This window comes from Capsicum annuum, chromosome 3, assembly GCF_002878395.1.
Source record: "Capsicum annuum cultivar UCD-10X-F1 chromosome 3, UCD10Xv1.1, whole genome shotgun sequence".
Classification (NCBI taxonomy): Eukaryota; Viridiplantae; Streptophyta; class Magnoliopsida; order Solanales; family Solanaceae; genus Capsicum; species Capsicum annuum.
This window is the reverse complement of record NC_061113.1, coordinates 247,724,687-247,745,832: the sequence shown is the minus strand read 5'-3', so window position 1 is coordinate 247,745,832 and position 21,146 is coordinate 247,724,687. Positions and strand designations below refer to the sequence as shown.

At 29.5% G+C, this 21,146-nt stretch overlaps 1 protein-coding gene across 1 annotated transcript; it reads right to left on the bottom strand.

The window, feature by feature from the left end:
• Nucleotides 1-1,304: 1,304 nt before the first annotated feature.
• LOC107862415 (probable cyclic nucleotide-gated ion channel 16) lies at nt 1,305-9,686 on the bottom strand. Its single transcript, XM_016707994.2, has 6 exons — nt 9,121-9,686; nt 8,060-8,269; nt 5,888-6,195; nt 4,623-4,734; nt 2,701-2,937; nt 1,305-2,263 (listed from the first exon to the last, which is right to left on the bottom strand). Exons 1-6 carry the CDS (start codon nt 9,541-9,543, stop codon nt 1,505-1,507), a joined length of 2,049 nt encoding a protein of 682 aa, XP_016563480.1. The 5' UTR covers nt 9,544-9,686; the 3' UTR covers nt 1,305-1,504.
• Nucleotides 9,687-21,146: the final 11,460 nt, after the last annotated feature.

Sequence of the window (21,146 nt, the reverse complement as noted above, 5' to 3'; positions counted from 1 at the left end):
TTGCATTAATAAGTTTCTCATTCCCCAGGAATGAAATATAATCGTGTCTTAAGCTTATCAAATTATGATAGCTTATAACCTCTTTCAAGATTTTGCTACGAAGCAAATCAAGGCAAACATATGATGTAGAGAATTTTTTTCTCTAGCATATCTTATAATCATATAAGTGTGTGAAAATATCATCACTTTTGATGATCATTATCATATTGTTCCTCTACGCGTATATTCGTGCATTCAATCACTTGTCTTCTTTCAGACATATTATGCACCGCTACCACATACACCTCAAGAATGAAGTAAGTTATCATAAAGTTGTCATATTTCAGACTTATCATATATTGCTACCACATTCACTTCATGGAATGGAGCATGTTCAATGGGTCGAATTTCATGACATTTCATCAAACACCCATTATTTTGCCTTAGCCATCACAATATCATCAATATGGTGTATTGAGATTCAAACTCAATATTTGATCCATATAAAAGGGTCTTAGGCATGAATCGATGGGACTTGAACCCAACATATTATCATCCTTTTTTATAATATTGTTCTTGAGGAATAAATTTAAAATATAAATGGTTCCAAACCAATTATTTTTTCTCAAATCCAATAATAATTATATTAGTAGTAGTAAAAGAAAGATAACATAAAGAATTACTAACCTTGAAATTCTTCAGATTTATAATCTCACCTTGTTTGGCAGAGTCTCGTGCTGATAATGTGTTATAAAATAATAAAGAATAAAGAAGAAGAGTAGAGAGAATAGAGAGAGTAATTCTTATTTCTTGTCTTGAGAGATGAATAACAATGAAGGAAAACCCCTTTATTTATAGAGGAAAACTAACCTTGGGGTTTGTAACTTTTTCATAAATAGACATACACAATATATGGTAAAGTAGGTATTCACTATATATGGTAAAGTAGACATTCACTATATATGGTATATTTATAACACTTTACAAGTAATAGAAAGTTTTTTTTTTGGTAATTAGTTAAACCTTTATTATTAAAGTGTGGGTTATGTACAGAGACCAAAATATGTGAAGCTTGGACATAAAACCCCAAGCAATCAACATACAACATGACAGCAAATCATTACCAGAAACTAGGTTAAACCAACAAGAAGCTAGTGTAATCCCATAAGCCAGGACTAGGGAGGATAGAGCATATGTAGACCTTGCCCATACCTCGGAGAGAAAGATAGGTTGTTTCAGGTAGGCCCTCAGCTTAAAAAACTAGCTTAAACCACTAAGAATAAAAATATTATCTCTAATAGTCTAGCAATAGTCTCACTGCTATCTACAAAAAACATCTTGGATTATCAAATAATATTAGGGTGTAGTTGGTCACTAGTAAGAGGATTTACCCGGGGGTTAAAGCTAGCAGACAATTTACATTTGTGAAGTAGTTATGTGAACAAGTAACAGGACAACAAGTCAACAAGCAACCTTCCTGCTAACTCTAACGTCAACCCAAAATCAAGAACAGACTCTTCAACGACTAGGATCGATCTTCAGAAAAATCAGGCTCGTCAGGCTTAAAAAGTTTAGGCATACTTAAGCTGGATTCATCAGTGTCCACTCGTGTCACCTTGGCTCTTCTGGTATTAGCAGCAAATCTTGATGCCAATATTGTAGCTCCAAGTTGCTGAAAACTGCTTTCTGTTGCATGACCGGGAGCATTTCCACCGTCAAAACCAGCTTCTGGATATTGGTGACCATAACCATCATCTTGGTCCATCCCTCCCCCGTAGTACAAGCCCTCTTCTCTTGACAATTCCTCTGCTAGCGTTTTCCTCCTATAGCGTCTCCATGCAGCTTGTATGTAGCAAGCTCCCCATGTCCTCCATTGGTGTGAGTAGTACCGGAATGCATGTTGTAGTTTCTTACTATGGAGGCGTCTGAACTGGTTTGCAACAAACTTGAGCTTTTCAGCTCTAAGTGCAAATGCTTCAACTTCTGTAAGGCATTTCACTGTTCGAGTTGAAGATGGAAGATTAAGATTTGGATTAGGCACCAAGGCCCACGTTAGCAATTCTTCACCACAAAAATCACCGGGATTTAGTGTAGTGGTGTTGAAGAACCCTGACCTTCCTCCATTAGTTGTTGAACTCTCAAGTTGGCCTCTAATTATGAAAAGCATCTCATTTACTGGATCTCCTTCCCGAACAATATACGTGTCTCTCGTGTTCAATGATAAAACAAGGCATTCGCATATTGCATCCAAGAGCTGATCATCCATCTGGGAGAAGAAAGGGACCTGCAAAATTCAGCGAGCATGATGTTACCAAATAGAAGAACCATATGGAAATGTTAGAGGTTCAGAAAAGATGGATGATACAACTGAAATCAGTAAATAGGAAGTTTTTTGGCAATCCCTTTCACCAATTGAACTCTTAAAACTAGCTATGTAGATTTCATTAACCTTGTGCTACTCTATTGCCTGGTGCAAAAAATGGGTGCAATGAAGGGAGCAAAGCAGTATACCCATGTACTGCTTGGTAAGAGCAACTGCCAACTCATGCTTAACAAGAGACCTACCTCGAAACTAGAACCTCTCTCCACAGAAAGTTAAACTACAAAGTAATTTTAGTCAACAAAGCAATATAGCTCCTTAACGAAGTGCACCAATCCGAATGGATCGCAATGTGTTCCCCTTCGATAAAGTACAATACAATAACAAGATAAAAGACTTACACGACGAACAAGTGCCAGGCAGAGGTGCCTCTGAATCTGACGCCTTAAATCCAAGGGTAACGAAAGCAAAATTTTTCCCTCTTCTACACCTCTTGTAGCTAACCATTTATACTGAACAAATCGACGAACACGATCCTGCAGATCTTCAGGCAGCTGACGGTGCCTCATCCACTCCTCAGTGTCCCTTCTTCTAACTCTCCATTCTTCAAGTCTTGCTGTCATGGATTGTAGATAGCTCTTCACAAAATACAATAGTAGAAACAGTGTCACTTACAAATTAAATAAAATATTCGTTTTCACTGAAATAGTACCCCCTTTGCCCCAGCCCCACCCCCCAAAAGAAAGAAAAAACGCCTTTCTGCGGATATAGCCTGGATCCTCATTTGATGTGTAAGTACCCAAGTCATTAGCAATGAATTCCTAAAACGACCATTTTAAAGTCACTAGCCATACTTTCAACATCAGCTCAAATAAGTAATTAGTGCAATGCTATACATTGGCCATCCACAGGAAAACTTCAGCTTTATTAAGTTGTTTCAAAAGATAATAAAGAAAAACATGTATTTAAATTTTAAACTATGTCATTGTCTACCAATTACCATTTCAGTATCCTGCCGCCTAGTATTTCAAAAGGAACAATTGTTTTAGACAGTATACCACTTTCTGTACCACATGGTCCATACCACTTTCTGTACCACATGGTCCATGAAAACAAGAGTTGGGAGGGAGCACCAAAAGTGGAAAACTAAGGGCAGATCTCAAACAAAAATAGTGGTCTCTTTGAGATACTCGGAGATTAGGATAACTTGAGAAAGTTGGGCACTATCATTTGTACAAATTAAACTGGCTGTTAAGTTTCATAATTCAAACTTGAAACTCAAAGAAAAGGATTTGTGTAACCATGAACTAGTCGTGAGTCTTGTGACAGACCCCTGGTTTAAATTTCATTAGATCAATCTGCCTCACTCCCCACACCCCCAAAAGAGTGTGTGTGTGTGTGTGTGTGTCCTCGTGAAGGGCCATCATAGTAAAATACGAAGATGATGGTAGTAATTAGGATATAGTCAAGCAAATTCTCAATAATTGATCGACAGTCCACAAGAACCAAGGGACTTGGTCAAAGGGCTGAAATGTTTTTTCTTTTTTTTGGAACAAGGGCTGATAATCATTTTTAACAGTATTTAAGCCAATGAAATCTAGTATCTACTACAGAATTACGTTACACACAATGTTAACCTATATAAGTCTCCTTATCCTAATAGTGATTTTGCTTACTTTACCAAGTTCGCCACTTAATAGACAACCTCAATTGAAAATCAAGAGAATTATTAAGCATGTGGTGTAGTCTAATTTTTCATCATAATGTCAGAGTAATAACCATCTGAAGGACTAAAAAACATATGTGATGCAAGATCTCTTCGTTAGACATCTCCTCTGTCCTTGTCTAGTATATTGCAAGTGTCTTTTACTAAAGCAACATTGCTTCAAGGGTGGGTGCATTTACTGATGTTTCTAGAAGTCAGAAACTCGAATGTTGTCTACTTTTCAAGTTATCCACTTTAAAGTCCAACTCCAAAGTTTTCCTGCTTTTAGTCAATATCCAGTAGCTTATATGTATGTTCATCAAACATACGGCAGAGGTTAAGGCAACAGTGGTAGAAAAATAAGTAGTATACGAAAAAACATATCATAATAGAACCCAAGGGAGTGGCCTAGTGGTCAATGAAGTGCGTAGATAACCATGAGGTTTCAGGTTTAGACCCAATGAACACAAAAACACTAGGTGATTTCTTTCCATATGTCCAAAACCTTGGTGGACAGTGTTATCAGCTACCTTTGCTGGTTCGAGGTGCCCGGGCACGACAGTTATTAAAAAACATTCCAAAAAACATTCCAATTTAGTCTTTCATATAAGATATTACCTGCATGTTGCCTATCAACAGTGCAAAGAAGACCAAACCCAGAAGACAAATAAGACTGGAAAAGAGTGTCTCGACAATGTTTACGCTTGTAGTAATACTTTGTCCATATGAACTGCAAATGAAGAGATTGAAGGATCCGTTAAGAATAAATCTGAATGAAATGCAGAAAGAAATACTTTATTAATAAATATCTTGCTCTTGTCATCAATATCATTGAAGGGCGAAACAAAGGACTGTGAGTTTCCAACCTTGCCACTACCTAATTAGCCCGAGACTCACCATTTAAGCAAAAATAGTAGGTCATGGACTTCTCTCCATATTTTCCTTCAAAATTGCCCCATAAGTCACGTTATTGAAGATAGTCAAAGAAAAAGTTGTTGCCGAATAGTCAAAGAAAAAGTTGTTGCCGAAGAACCATTGCACAGCTTTAGTGTCACAATAACATCAACCTTTCATTTTATTCGTTCTCGAAAATGTTAGCGCAATGCTCCCACATATTTTCTCTCACGCCATCTTTCATTCACTATATAATCATGAAATGCTTTACAAGCTTTCAGTAAAGTCCTATGGATAGATACACGACTGATAGGGAACACAAATTCATCATAAGAAACACCAAGCTCAAAAAATAAATTTAACTTTCCTACTTTTACAAGTTCGTATCATATAAAAGATGAAATGTTTCATGCCGCATTGAGGACTCCTTTCTTTCTTCTCATAAGGAGAAAATACCGTGGTCCAGTACTTCAACCTGACTGAGATGCTTAAAATTGAGAGAGAAAAATCTAATATTTAATAGCTCAGTATCAGAACGGATATGGATTATCTATTTAATGGTCACAAATTGTACGATTGTGTACGCAGTATGACAAATATTCTTCTTCTGTAAGCTCAGTTTAAATGAATGCACAACTCTGATGTTAGGTCCTGGTCCAACTTTTAAAACAAGTTTTCGGAGATTAACAGTTTGCTTTACAGGTGAAATAAATCTTTCTGAGGAGAGAGAGTTGTCAGCTGACTCATGAGGACTAGGTTCCTGAGAAACTTATCTCTTTCTGCTAATCAACAGACAGCACAAACAACTTCTCCAGCCCTGACTTAAAATCTACCCCCAGTTTTTTGCTAAGTATCTTTCGACCACTTGATAAGCAATTATGGAGGTGCAGACAAAGCCCATTAGATAGAGAGTTTTTAAATTGATATGCGGACTATCTTCTGCATAACTTATCGAAAACAAATTAAGAGCGAGATCACCAAGAGAATACCATAGGCTCTTTAAACCCCACCATAGGCAGTAAAAGTATCGATCAACGATGCCAGCAGATGTAACTTGCTGAGAACTTGCATCACCAAACATTCCAAACTGAAAGCTTATTTCGTCATCAGAAGCATCACATTTCTTGAATACCACAGTGGATTCAGCCCACTGCTCACGCCGACGTTTGCTAAGTGATGAGCAATCAAGGTAATCTTTATTACAATCTGGAGAATCCTTCGGCTTCTTTGCGCACTCATCCTTCCAGCATGAAAAGTGCCTCTCGATAGCCATAAGATACCATATAGATCCTAAAACCTGCACTGACAATTGGAAAAACAGATTAATCACCGTGAACTGATTAATCTCCAGTGAACTAAAAAAAGGTCTCAGTTTAGCTTAATGAAAAAAGGTGATAGTTAAGTCATGGATCATAACAACAGCACAATTTTTATTATATTAATAACAATGACAAAGACGTCTTCGAAACATAGGAAAGTTATGCTGCTTATTAGTTTCTTCACTTTTTCCCCTCTTTGCTAAAGCACAATCAACAATTACAATAGATTGTTGAGTTCTGGTGAAATGTGAATGGAAACTGGAGGGAAAGAGGAATTGTGCTTTCACTTTATAAAAGAGTGTTTTATCCCACCAATATAGAAGCACTCCCTTCATGTGGATAGCGAGGCAAGAAAAAGACAAGCCTCGCTCCGTCATCATCATAGCTCGGATTAGGATTTGTCAAATAATCTCTAATTTGTCAAATGATCAAGAGATTATTTTTTTAGACAAAATTCATTTGAAACTTAAGAGTTAAGCGACTTTTTAATCTAAAAATCTGATATGATATTTCTCCATTTGCGGACACACATGGACATGTTCGGACGCATGTCACAACGAACCTCGAAGGAACACGATCCTTCAGTTCACTATTTGAATGACGAAAAGGAGAGATACGGGCACATCTGGCCATGTGTAGACGCACATCGAAATGCATGTCGGCCTACATTTTATGTTTTTCGACAGACACGTGTGGGCGCACATAGGTCTGCATGTGGGGCCCTTGTTCTCTTTAAGAACCATTGCTTCTTTTATGAAGCAACACCTTTGGGCTATAAATACCCATTTTCTTGAGGTATTGATATGAAATTTTGAAGTTATATACTCTTTCTTGTTAAAAATTCAATTGTGATTTGAAAATCGTTGAGTGAGTTTGTAGTTCGACAGAATTTAAGGTACTGCTATACTGTTGATGTAATTCATTTTATCCTGGGAGGATATATTCCATAACCTCGGGAACTTCAAGGGAATAATTTCCTTAAGGACACACTATGAATTCGGTGGACTTAGAATCTTTCTATCTTTATATCTTTCTTATTGGTTTTTCTATTTTCCTGAAAATAGTTTTCTTTCTGAACTTCTTATTGTTCTTGAGTTGTTCTTGAACTTATGCTTGAAGTTCTTGTAGAAAATACAAATTTTGGTTACCCAAAAAAACACAGGCCACATCACAGTCAAATTTCATGCAAAAGCAAATGCAATATTGTAGCTACTACCACCAAAACTATGCAACATCTTTGACCACCTAACACCCTCTAACTACACCAGATGGAACTCTAACCTCCTCAAGCCCTCAAATTATCCCAGATACTGACTTCCTGATTCACTGAAAAGAGCAAATGTATATGGACATCCTAGTGTCCAGCAGGATCTTTTTTAAGCGCAACTCATGTAGATATTCCAACAGCATTGGCAGTGAAAGTGAAAGGTTAGGGCCAGTCACTAAATCACTTTAATATGTGTCCTTCCTTTCTCCATTCTGAACTTGTCTCTTTATCTAATAGATCAATTTTCATTCACTTTAATCCACTAAAATATGCTGATTCTTTCCCCTGCATGCTATTGTGTGCTAGTGACACCTTTAACCTGTCCTAAATTAGTCATGTCTTGTTTATGGGTACCTAAACTAGCTACAGGTGAGATAAGCAGTATATGATTTATCGATTGACTTTAAATTAATCTCTTATTGACATCTCGTACTCGGTACTTTCTAATAAAGAGATCCTCTTAGGATTGTCATCTGAGAGGTACTGATGACCAAAACAAGGATTTGAGTTTCGGAAGGAGGTGCCTTTTGCACTGTTTTGATAAAAGAAAAAAATCAAAAGACTGCAGAACTTACATGACTTGCTAGCAAATACAAGAGGAGATTGTATGCGGCACCAGACCAAGCTGTCTTCGCCACAACACCTGTATTTCTAATAATCTTTGCATTTAAGGGGAAAATGACGCACAATCTCGGCACATACTGAATCATAATAATCAAAGTGATAGCATGATTAGCATGAGTGGCGGATGAGCCGTTCAATGGCATTATAAACCAAATAACAATCTGCAAAAATCAAAATTAAGACAAAATTACTATTCATCATACCCCCTAAACATTCTTTTCCAATAAGAAGTTCAGTACATCATAACAAAAAATTGAGTTCAGCCTTCAAGTCCAATACAATGAGAATATTTCGAGGAAAGAAAATGTTGGATATGCTAACAAAAGTTTCATGTTGGTAGCTAAGAAGAAAATGAAACTACTTAGAAGGTGTAGATATAATCCTAATGGTGTGAAGCCTTTTTTTTTTTTTTGGAGAAAACGTGTGGGGTTAACCCAAAGAAAATATTTTAACACCATGTTAAGAATAACTTTGGGCTGACTAAGCCCAACTGGTAATAAAGCCAATGATTTGGCGGGGCATGTATGAAGATAGCAGAGTGATGGCGTAAGACTTGGTTTAGTAGCTTTCCTGGCCAAGGTAGCTCGGAGACGCGCGCGCACACAAGAAGAAGCTATACTCCGGACTTTGGTGGCGATAAGTATTTAGATGATGTGGATGGCACACATTTGCAAGTTGATTCAGGGGCTTTGTGATTAACATAGTTCGAGGGGAGATTGTTGGTGTGAGACTTTTAAAGGAAAGTAAGCTACATATAAGATGTAGCAATTATCTTCATAATACGGGGCCTTCTGGGGAAAATGTATAAGTTCGATCCAAAAGCAACAATATCATACCATGCTAAAAATATCTTTAGGGTGGTTTAGCCCAACAGAACCTTGTAACTATGAATTCATTCAAATGCTATTAATCATGGATATACCATATTTTACCAACATAAAACCCAGAATTATAACATTACAAACAAATTATTATGATTAAAAAAACAAAGAAAGATGAATAATGCACTGACTTGCGGGAGTGGAAGGGCAGCAGCAAGATCAATGCCAAAGTCACTTTTCATGTAACGAAAAGCAATTTTGCGTTCATTCATGACCAGCTCACCCTTACCAAAAACGCGTGTTTTCTTAGAAACAAAAGCAGTACGGAACTTCAAGTAAATCTGGAAAAAGGCAACGCAATCAACCATAGAACGAAAGATTAGAATGGTGTATCCCAATACATTGTCCGTACTCATACAGGTCTCTCTAATAATTGGAAGCAACAAAAACAGAGGATCCACAAAGAGACCGACGAAGGCAAAGAATAAGAAAATGTGGTTCCATCTAGCAACGAACTCGCCATTTGGATCATGAATTCGCTTCCAGAAAAACTTTTGCTCATCGTAAATCAACGATTTCGAGAAGCGGTAGAGGTGGTTCAGGTAATAGTTCATTTTCGATTTGGAACAAACAGAGCAACTCTAAGAGACCACAAGGACAGGCAATGGGACATGGAGAATTGAGTTTGTTAATGGGATGCAGAAGAAAAAGGAGAGCCATGACAATGTCCGTGCTGTTCGTTAAACTAAGCGCCCCAAGTGGAACCCTCAAATCCCGCGCGTGTCGGTATATAGCTTTCCTATTTTTTTTCAAAATCTCTTATCTCCTTCTTAAAAATAAAATAAAAAAAATCTCAAAATAGTTTTCAATAGCCGCATTGAATTGAATTAGCTCAATTAAAAAAAGGAAAAAATTCATAAGTCCACAAGTTTTATAGCAATTGTTTTATAATAACCTAAAATAACAATTTGTGTTTTATATTTTAGCAACTTGTTGCTACTAAAGTATATATACAATTCACTGTCTTATTTTAGTAATAGTAACCCATGTATTTAAAAGCTAAAGAATCATTTTCCTTAAACGACCCTTATTAAGTTTAATTGTCCCTTTGTTTTTAACAACTCAAATCAAAATTCAAAAAAACGTTTTACAGTATAGCTTTCAACAACTAAAATCAAACTCAAATTAGTTAAACATTCTTATCTTCATGGACTTCGAAAATTCAAAATAAATTATCATTGATGTTACAGGTATATAATGCTAAAATTGATTTCGTATATGAATTTCAGCAACTTAAAACGATTTCATGTTGTTTGAAATCGTTTTTTAGTCATCTTAATAGTTTTTCCGTCAATTTTTTTTGAACAATTATTTTTTGAATATTTTATATATGAATTTCAAAAAAAAAAAAGGCGACTGTATAATTTCATCTAATTATATGTAGATCGAATTGATCGAGTTACAAAACTCTTTTTTTTTACGTACTTAGTAAGCATTAACTTATATGTATTTTTCGGAATGTAATTATATAGTAATTTTAGAGAAAAGAACACTCATGACCTTTTTAAAAAATAATAGTCCAATTATAGTCTAAGTCTGGCATTTGGACAAATAATGTCCAGTCGGCTAAACAAATGTCATTTTATGGTCATTTCCTAATCTTTCTCAATTTGGGTCATTTTGATCCACGTAGTCCATATATGATACTGATACAGTCTATATAGAATACTAATACAATATTCAACTTGGGCAATTCGGCCCTTTTAAAAATATTTCAATTTTTTTTTACTATAAATTTTTAAATTGATCAAATATTCTACTTTTTTTTATTGTTTAGAAATAATAATTAAATTGTATAAAAATGATATAATTATTAAATAGAATATGAATCTATATAAGATACATGTATAGAAATTACATAGTTCTATCAAATATATATATGTACAATATATAGAAAGTGTATACAAATTATATAATTATTGTATAAAACATGTAAAAAAAAGTACAATTATTATATAAATTATGTATCAAAACTGTATAATTTCCGTATAGAATATTTATGTATAAAATTTCTATAAAACCTGTATAAAAGTTGTGTAAAGATGGTATAGAACCAGTCAGTAAATTAAAATGACTAGAAAGTGGAATTTAAATTCCATGGTCATTTTCAAGGAAATAGTTTAATTTGAAGTGCAAATGTACAGTTATTATATAAATTATGTATCAAAACTGTATAATTTTCGTATAGAATATTTATGTATAAGATTTGTATAAAATTTATATAAAATTTGTATAAAAGTTGTGTAAAAACAGTGTAGAACCAGTCAGTAAATTAATTGGCTAGAAAGTGGAATTTAAATTCCATGGCCATTTTCAAGGAAATAGTTTAATTTGAAGTGTCCTTTCTGTCCTTTTCCCGTAATTTTAGTCTATTTGTATATTCAGCATAGTGAAGTTGTATGTTGTTCGGTCTTTATTTGTATATTTTATTTGTGTTTGTATATGTTGGTTAAGTTTATATAATAAGAGCTTTATTTGTAGATTTTAATGTGTAATTGTATATTATAAGTTTATGTATTTATCATAATTTTATTTATGTGGCTTCTGTGGATTTGTATATGCACGTGTGAAACTGGACATTATGTGTGCATTTGTATAATTAGGATTAAATTGTATATTTTGATGTGAAAATTATCCCATATATACTTATTAAATAGTTTATTGCAACTTATAACACTATTTTTTGTTAATTATTGAATTGTATTTTTAATTGCAAGTTATAACAGATTTAAGTATTATTTATTTATTTATTTATTTTCATTTTAAAAATTCTTTTTAGATTTAATCTTATATTTATCCTAATACTCATATTTATCTATTAAAATATCAATATCCTAGATTACCGCATTAAAATTGTAGGTTTTAACTTTTTCAGAAAAACTTTCCATATACTTTACGTTTTAATATATAATATTATTCTATATGTACCCTAATAGATTTCATATTTATCTTTTAGATAGCACTAGCAAAGGTTAACGTGTAGTCTTAAAAGTGTAGGATTTAACTATTTGCTGATTTCTGTATGTTTTTTTTTATTATCTCAAGTAGTTTTTTTAAAATATATTTTAACTATATTTTTTTGGGTATAAATTTAATATGTTTATTGCTTTTTTGATTGTGAAATCATAATCAATTAGTCGGAAGAATAGTAATTTAACTTTGTATTTTTGTATATGAATTTGATTTGTTTATTGATTTTATTATTTTTTTTGAAATTTTAAAAAGTTTATTGAAAAAAAATTTCAAGTGTATATTTTCTATATTTTTTAATATGTTTCTTATATTTGTTAGTCATCTTAAACAATTATTATTTGATGTATCCCGTGAAATGCTCGTGATATTTTCTAAAACTTGAATGAAAATATTATCGTTTTAGTATTTGATGTATATTTATCTTTTAGTCATCTTTAAAATATTATTTTTTTTTATTTTTTTATGATATTATATTATTTAAATAGGAGTAAAAAGAGGAGAGATAATTTCAAAAAAAAAAAATCTTAAAAAGTGGAAACGTGTGATATATTTTTTTTGCCGACATTTCACTTCTCCGGTTTGAAAAAAAATAAACTGTTTGATATGAAAACTTTTTTTTCAGTTTTATTTAATAATATAGTAATCTACAATAACTAATTTAGAGATAAAATAGGGGTGGATGAAATCTGTATGCAACAGTTTTTTATTTTTAAGAATAATTTCAGTTTCAATTTTTATATATAAAAAGAACGTTTTTTAAAAATAATATCTGCTATTTTTTGCAGTCTTACAAATATTGTTATAAGTTGCAATAAACAATCTAACATTGTATATATATATATTTTTCTTGCAGTTTTGTGTTAATGCTTTTATCTGTAATTAATATTGTTGTATTTTGTGATTGGTAATTTTGATAACATTATATATATATATATATATATTACTATTATATATAAGAGACAATCCAAGGACTTTGGTAGTCCTCACAAAAGTTTTAACTTAATTTTAGTCTTTTCAATTAATTATTTTTATGTCATGTTTTTATCTTTTATAGTAATTTAATTAATTTCTTAATCCTATAATATTATGACATTTGGTTGGTATAAATAAAGTAGTCTTGTTTCTTGCTATATGGACCTTTGCACTTGGTGCATATGTCACAGTATGAGAAACTATTACTAAGATTTTATTTTTTTTGTAATTTCACTTATTTAATTAACTATTTAAAAGATAATAATTGGGATTAGAGGAAGGTGAATTAGAGAGGAAATTACAAAGCAAAAAATCAAATATTTACCAACAAAGTAGAGTTTAGGTAGTTAATCAATTGAAACATTCAAATTTCCATATCGTTTAATTAATCGATAAATTATTTTTGGAATCTTCCATTAAAATGTTTTTTTCTCATACCTATATATTATTTAATCAAGTCAATTGCAAAATATAAACATCAAATATACCTTAATTAATTAAATTATTTTTACTTCATGCTTTATGAAGTACAAGACTAAAAAGTTTTAATTTTTTCTGTTGCTACTCACAAGACCAAAAGATTTTAATTTGGCTATCTTTTGTTAATCTTTTTAATTATAATTAATTTTTGTAAATGAAAATAGCCTTAAAAAATAATATTTTATATGAAATTTTATTTAAAATAGTTTGATTAAAAAATAATATTTTGATCGTGGAGAACTTTTTCCAGTTGCATGAATAATCCATCACTTTTTTCTTCTTTCTTAGTATTAATCTTTGATAATTTATTTTTCATAAGAAAGAGTTTTGTACAAATATAGTCGGGGTGAAGAAAAGGAAAAAAAGGGGGTTAAAATTAGTTATTGTAGGAGGTTATATTTTATTTCTATCGAATTGAGTATGGTTCTGATATATTTCTTAATTATCTTTTATAAATTGAATATTTTTTTTGTGGACAATTTTATCCATTGCTTGTAAAAATATCAAGCATATTTCATATACTAAAAATTAAAATTATTGATAAAGTTAAAACTAAGGTAATGATATGAATTAAAATGAAATTATTTTTAATTTTTTTTCGGTCACTTGAGAATCAATGTTTTTAAGCATCAACTACTGAGACAGAATCAATTGATTCTCGATGTTCATTTTATTGAGTCTAATTTTTTTTCTTGATTTAGTATAAAGTTACGCTTAAAGCACTACATTTAACTAGCATGAATTCTTGTCACGTGAAATTAAAAATAAAATCATATATTTTTCATCACACACAAGAAGACTTGAGTAAAATAATTGATCCACTGACTTTCGTCTTCATCTTCCTAATTGCAATGATGAACTTGAATTGAGAAATTAGAAAGAAAAAAATTAATTATATGCTCACAAATTAATTAACTAATATTTTTTAATTTTTATTATCTTTGCAAGTAATATATATATATATATATATATATATATATATATATATATATATATGTATATATTAAATCATGTTATTCATAAAGTATCAAATTGCTTAAGTTTGGGCCCGGACTTAGCACGGACCTTATAAAACTAGACTATATATAAGGGAGAACATCTCATTTTGATAGTCCTCAACGGTATTTTATCTATTTTATCCTTAATTAAGTTTTAATGACCTTTCAAGATCTCATCCATTTTAATAAATCTGAACAATTATATGGACATTTAAAATTTTATACAAAAATGATAAGCGACAAAGAAGTGACAGTGACACTATAAAATATCTATTTGTCCAACTAAATTTAAAATTAATTCAAAATTTTATTATCATCTTTTATGTGGGTTAATAGAAATTTAATTACAAAATACTTTTTAAATCCTTACAAGAAATTTGTGAAGATTTAATAAACTTGTACGGATTCATTGAAGAAACATCAACAAAAAGTATTTTATTGAGTCTGACTTTTAACTATTTAATTTATCATAAATCATACAATAGCTTGTAGTATCAAATATTTTTATATTAATAAAATATTATATTATTTAAAAAAAAAGAATTAGAAAATGCAAAGTTTAATTGAGAAAAAAATAATGAAAATAATCATGCATAAGACAAAAATCAATTTAGATCGTTAAAGGCTTTCATTCAAAAACTTCCAGCAAAATAAAAAGGAGAATTTTTTTTGTGTGTGCATTTGTTTGAAAATTAAAAGAAAGACTAAAATATACCATAAGAAAAATTGTTATTTTTAACTTATAAAGTTTTTACTCCCTTCGTTTTAATTTATTTGTTTAGTTTTGACTTAACACAAAGTTAAAGAAAAAGTAAAGAATAGTTTTGAATGTTATGATCATAAACTAAAAATATGTAGAAAGGACCAACATATTTGTTGATTTTGTTGTCTTAAACATGGTACGTGGAAAGTTGAAATTAACCTAAGAAAGAAAAGGGACATTTAAAAAAAAAACGAACTAAAGAAAAGGACAAAAGTTAAAACAGATATATAATTTAATATTTTAAAAATAATGAAACTAGACCGTTAACTACAATATAATGGTACAAAAAGCAAAAATAGCAAGTTAAAAAAATTATAAATATAAATGTTAATGTAGTGAAGCCCGGGCTCAACGACACTAGTATATTTATATTATATATAAGATACAATCCAAGGACTTTGGTAGTCCTCACAAAATTTTCCAACTTAATTTCAATCTTTTCAATTAATTACTTTTATGTCATGATTTTATCTTTTATAGTAATTTAATTAATTTCTTGATCCTATAAAATTGTGACATCTGGTTGATATAGATGAAGTTACTTTGTCTTCTTTCTTGCTATATGGACCTTTGCACTTGGTGCATGTCTTATAGTATGAGAAGCTATTATTAACTTTCTTTTTTTTTTATAATTTTAATTATTTAATTAACTATTTTTTTTAAAAAAAATAATTGGGAGTAGGGCAAGGTGAATTAGGGAGGAGATTACAAAGCAAAAAATTAAATATTTACCAACAAAGTGGAGTTTAGGTAGTTAATCAATTGAAACATTCAAATTTCCATATCGTTTAACAAATCGTTAAATCATTTTTAGAATCTTTCATTATAATGTTTTGTTTCCCATACATATATATTATTTAATCAAGTCAACTATAAAATATAAACATCAAATATACTTTAATTAATTTATTTATTAAATTATTTGTACTTCATTATTGATGAATTACAAGTTCAAAAAGATTTAAATTTTTTTGTTGCTACTTAGAAGACCAAAAGTTTTAAATTTGACTATCTTTTGTTATTTTTTTAATCAAAATTAATTATTTAATTAATTTTTGTAAATAAAAATAGCCTTAAAAAATTAATAGTTTATATGAACTTTTCTTAAAGTAGTTTAAGAAAAAAAAAATTTTTGATCGTGGTGATTTTTTTTCTGTTGCATGAATAACTCATCATTTTTTTCTTCTTTCTTAGTATTAATCTTTAATAATTTATTTTTCATAAGAACGAGTTTTGTACAAATGTCGTGGGGATGAAGAAGAGGGAAAAGGGGGGTTAAAATTAGTTATTGTAGGAGGTTATATTTTATTTCTATCGAATTGAGTATGATTCTGATGTATTTCTTAATTGTCTTTTATAAATTGAATAATTTTTTTGTGAACAATTTTATCCATTGCTTTTAAAAATATCAAACATATTTCATATACTAAAAATTCAAAATTATTGATATCGCTAAAAATTTAGGTAATGATACGAATTAAGATCAAAATATTTTTTGTAAAAAAATTATGCTCAATTGAGAATCAATATTTTTAAGCATCAACTATAGAGTGAGAATCAATTGATTCTCGATTTTAGTGAGTCTAATTTTTTTCTTAATCAGTATAAAATTACGCTTAAAGCACCACATTTAACTAGCATGAATTCTTGTCACGTAAAATTATAAATAAAATCATATATTTTTCATCACACAAAAGAAGATTTGAGTAAAATAATTGATCCACTTGATGACTTTTGTCTTCATCTTTCTGATTGTAAAGATGAACTTGAATTGAGAAATTAGAAAATAAATTAATTATATGCTCATAAATTAGTTTACTAATATCTTTTAATTTTTATGATCTTTGCAATTTATAATATATATATATATATATATATTAAATCGTGTTATTCATAAAATCAGACTATATATAAGGGAGAACATATCATTATGATAGTCCTCACATGACTATATTTTGTCTATTTTATCCTTAGTTAAGTTTTAATGACCTTTCAAGATCTCATCCATTTTAATAAATTTGAACAATTACATGGGCATTTAAAATGCTATACAAAAATGATGAGTGACAAAGAAGTGATAATGACGCTATAAAATATCTATTTATCCAGCTAAATTTAAAATTAATTCAAAATTTTATTATTATCTTTTATGTGGGATAATAGTAATTTAATTAAAAAGTACTTTTTTTAATCCTCACAAAAAATTTGTGAAGCTTTAATAAACTACTAAGGACTCATTGAAGAAACGTCTACAAAAAGTATTTTATTGAGTCTGACTTTTAATTATTTAATTTATCATAAATCATATATTAGCTTGTAGCATCAAATATTTTTATATTAATCAAATATTGTGTTATTTTAAAAAAAAATAAATGAATTAGCCAATATAAAGTCTAATTGAGAAAATAATGAAATTACTCATGCATAAGGCAAAAATCAATTGAGATCGTTAAAGGCTTTCATTCAAAAACTTTCAGTAAAATAAAAAGGAGAAAATTTTCCGTGTGTGCATTTATTTGAAAATTAAAAGAAAGACTAAAATATACCGTAAGAAAAATTGTTATTTTTAACTTATAAAAGCTTTTACTCCCTTCGTTTAATTTATTTGGTTTTGACTTAACACAAAGTTAAAGAAAAAATAATAAATATTTTTGAATTTTACGGTCATAAACTAAAAATATGTAGAAAGGACCAATATATTTGTTGATTTTGTTGTCTTAAACACGCCATGTGGAAAGTTGAAATTAACCCAAGAAAGAAAAGAGACATTTTTTAAAAAAAAAAATGAGCTAAAAAATAGGATAAAAGTTGAAATAGATATATAATTTTACATTTTAAAAATATTAAAAGATAATCAAACTAGACCGTTAACTAATATAATGGTACAAAAATAAAAAAAAAATAGCAAGTTAAAAAAATTACAAATATAAATGTTAATGTAGTTTGGGCTCGGGTTTAGCCCGGGCTAAACGACACTAGTATATATAAGAGACAATCCAAGGACTTTGGTAGTCCTCACAAAAGTTTCCAACTTAATTTTAATCTTTTCAATTAATTACTTTTATGTCATGATTTTATCTTTTATAGTAATTTAATTAATTTCTTAATCCTATAATATTGTGACATTTGGTTGATATAGATGAAATTACTTTGTCTTTTTTTTTTTTGCTATATGGACCTTTGCACTTGGTGCATGTGTCATAGTATGAGAAGCTATTATTAAGAATTTTTTTTTTGTAATTTCAATTAATTAATTAACTATTAAAAAAAATAACAATTGGGAGTAGGACAAGGGGAATTAAGGAGGAGATTACTACGTAAAAATTAAATATTTACCAATAAAGTGGAGTTTAGGTAGTTAATCAATTGAAACATTCAAATTCTCATATTATTTAACTAATAGATAAATCATTTTTAGAATCTTCCATTATAATGTTTTATTTCTCATAGTTATATATTATTTAATCAAGTCTATTGCAAAATATAAACATAAAATATCATTTAATTATTTTATTTTTGAAATTATTTGTACTTCATGCTTTATGAAGTATAAGACCAAAAAATTTTAGTTTTCCCCTTTGCTACTCACAAGACCAAAAAGTTTTAATTTGACTATCTTTTGTTAATTTTTTTAATTAAAATTAATTATTTAATTAATTTTTGTAAATGAAAATAGCCTTAACAAAATTAACATTTTATGTGAACTTTTATTTAAAGTAGTTTAAGGAAAAATATATTTTGTTCGTGGAGAATTTTTTTCTGTTGCATAAATAATTCATCATTTTTTTCCTCTTTCTTATTATTAATCTTTAATAATGTATTTTCCATAAGAAATATATTTGTACAAATAACGTGGGTATGAAGATGTATTTTATTTCTATCAATTGAATATGGTTCTGATGCATTTCTTAATTATTTTTTATAAATTGAATAATTTTTTGGGGACAATTTTATTCGCTGCTTTTTAAAATATCAAACATATTTCATATACTGAAAATTAAAATTATTGAAAAAGTTAAAAATTAAGGTAATGATACGAATTAAGATCAAATTATTTTTAAAATCTCTTTTCCGATCAATTGAGAATCAATATTATTAAGCATCAACTATAGAGAGAGAATCAATTGATCTCGGTGTTCATTTTAGTGAGTATAATTTTTTTTTCTTAATTTGGTATAAAATTATGCTTAAAGCACCACATTTAACTAGCATGAATTCTTGTCACGTGAAATTATAAATAAAATCATACGTTTTCCATCACACAAAAGAAGCCTTGAGTAGATAATTGATCCACTTAATCACTTTCGTCTTCATCTACATTGTATTGAGAAATTAGTAAATAAATTAATTGTATGCTCATAAATTAGTTAACTAATATTTTTTAATTTTTATGATCTTTGCAAGTTATAATTATTATATATATATATTTTAAATCATATCATTCATAAAATATCAAATTACTTGAGTTTGGGCCTAAGCTTCACACGGGCCTCATAAAACTAGACTATATATAAGGGAGAACCTCTTATTTTTCTAGTCCTCACATGATTGTATTTTGTCTATTTTATTCTTAATTAAGTTTTAATGACCTTTTAAAATCTCATCCATTTTAACAAATTTAAACAATTACACGGACATTTAAAATACTATACAAAAATGGTGAATCATAAAAAAGTGATAGTGACACTATAAATTATCTATTTATCTAACTATATTTAAAATTAATTCAAAATTTTATTGTCATCTTTTATATGGAATAATAGTAATTTAATTAAAAAAAATACTTTTTCTAATCCTCACAAGAAATTTGTGAAGCATTAATAAACTTGTAAGGACTCATTGAAGAAACATCTACAAAAAGTATTTTATTGAGTCTGACTTTTAATTATTTAATTTATCAAAAATCATACAATAGTTTGTAGCATCAAATATTTTTTTATTAATCAAATGTTGTATTATTTTTTACAAAAATATGACTTAGCAATGTAAAGTTTAATTGAGAAAAAATAATGAAATTAATTGTACATAAGGCAAAAATCAATTTAGATCGTTAAAGGCTTTCATTCAAAAACTTTCAGTAAAATAAAAAGGAAAAAAAATTTCGTGCGTGCATTTGTTTGAAAATTAAAAGAAAGACTAAAATATACCATAAGAAAAATTGTTATTTTTAACTTATAAAAGCTTTTACTCCCTCCGTTTTAACTTATTTGTTTGATTTTGACTTAACACAAAGTTACAGTTTAAGTAACAAATATTTTTGAATTTTATGGTCTTAAACTAAAAATATGTAGAAAGGACCAAAATATTTGTTGATCTTGTTGTCTTAAACATGCCACATGGACCGTTGAAATTAACCCAAGAAAGAAAAAGATATTTTTTTAAAACAATCTAAAAAAATAAAACAAAAATTGAAACAAATATATAATTATAACATTTTAAAAATATTGAAATATAATCAAACTAGATCGTTAACTGATATAATGGTACAAAAAGCAAAAATAACAAGTTAAAAAAATTACAAATAAAAATATTAATGTAATTTGAGCCGGGGCTTAGCATGGGCTAAACGACACTAGTATGTAAAAAAAGGTAGAGCTATCAATATGGGTCAGGCCCATTGGGCCGACCCAACTCGGCCTCTAATTTGATAGAGTTGGACTTCAATTTTTGCAGCCCATTTAAGAACAGGGCTTTTTAGCCCGACCTGAATAAGCCCGTGGCCCGTGGGGCTTAAGCAATGTGGGTTGGGCTAGCTCGTGGGTCGACCCGTAAGTTAAATAATAAATAGTTTAAAAGTAAAATAAAGTACAAAAAATAATAAAAGAGTTCAAAGCCCCTCAAAATTTATTTAAGTAGTACTAGCTAGGTTTAAGCAAATTAAACATCAAAGACCACGTGTTCTCACCAAATATAAAAGTTGCATCCATCATAAAAATGTCCAAACACTTGTTACTGCTCGAAATCGGTTGCA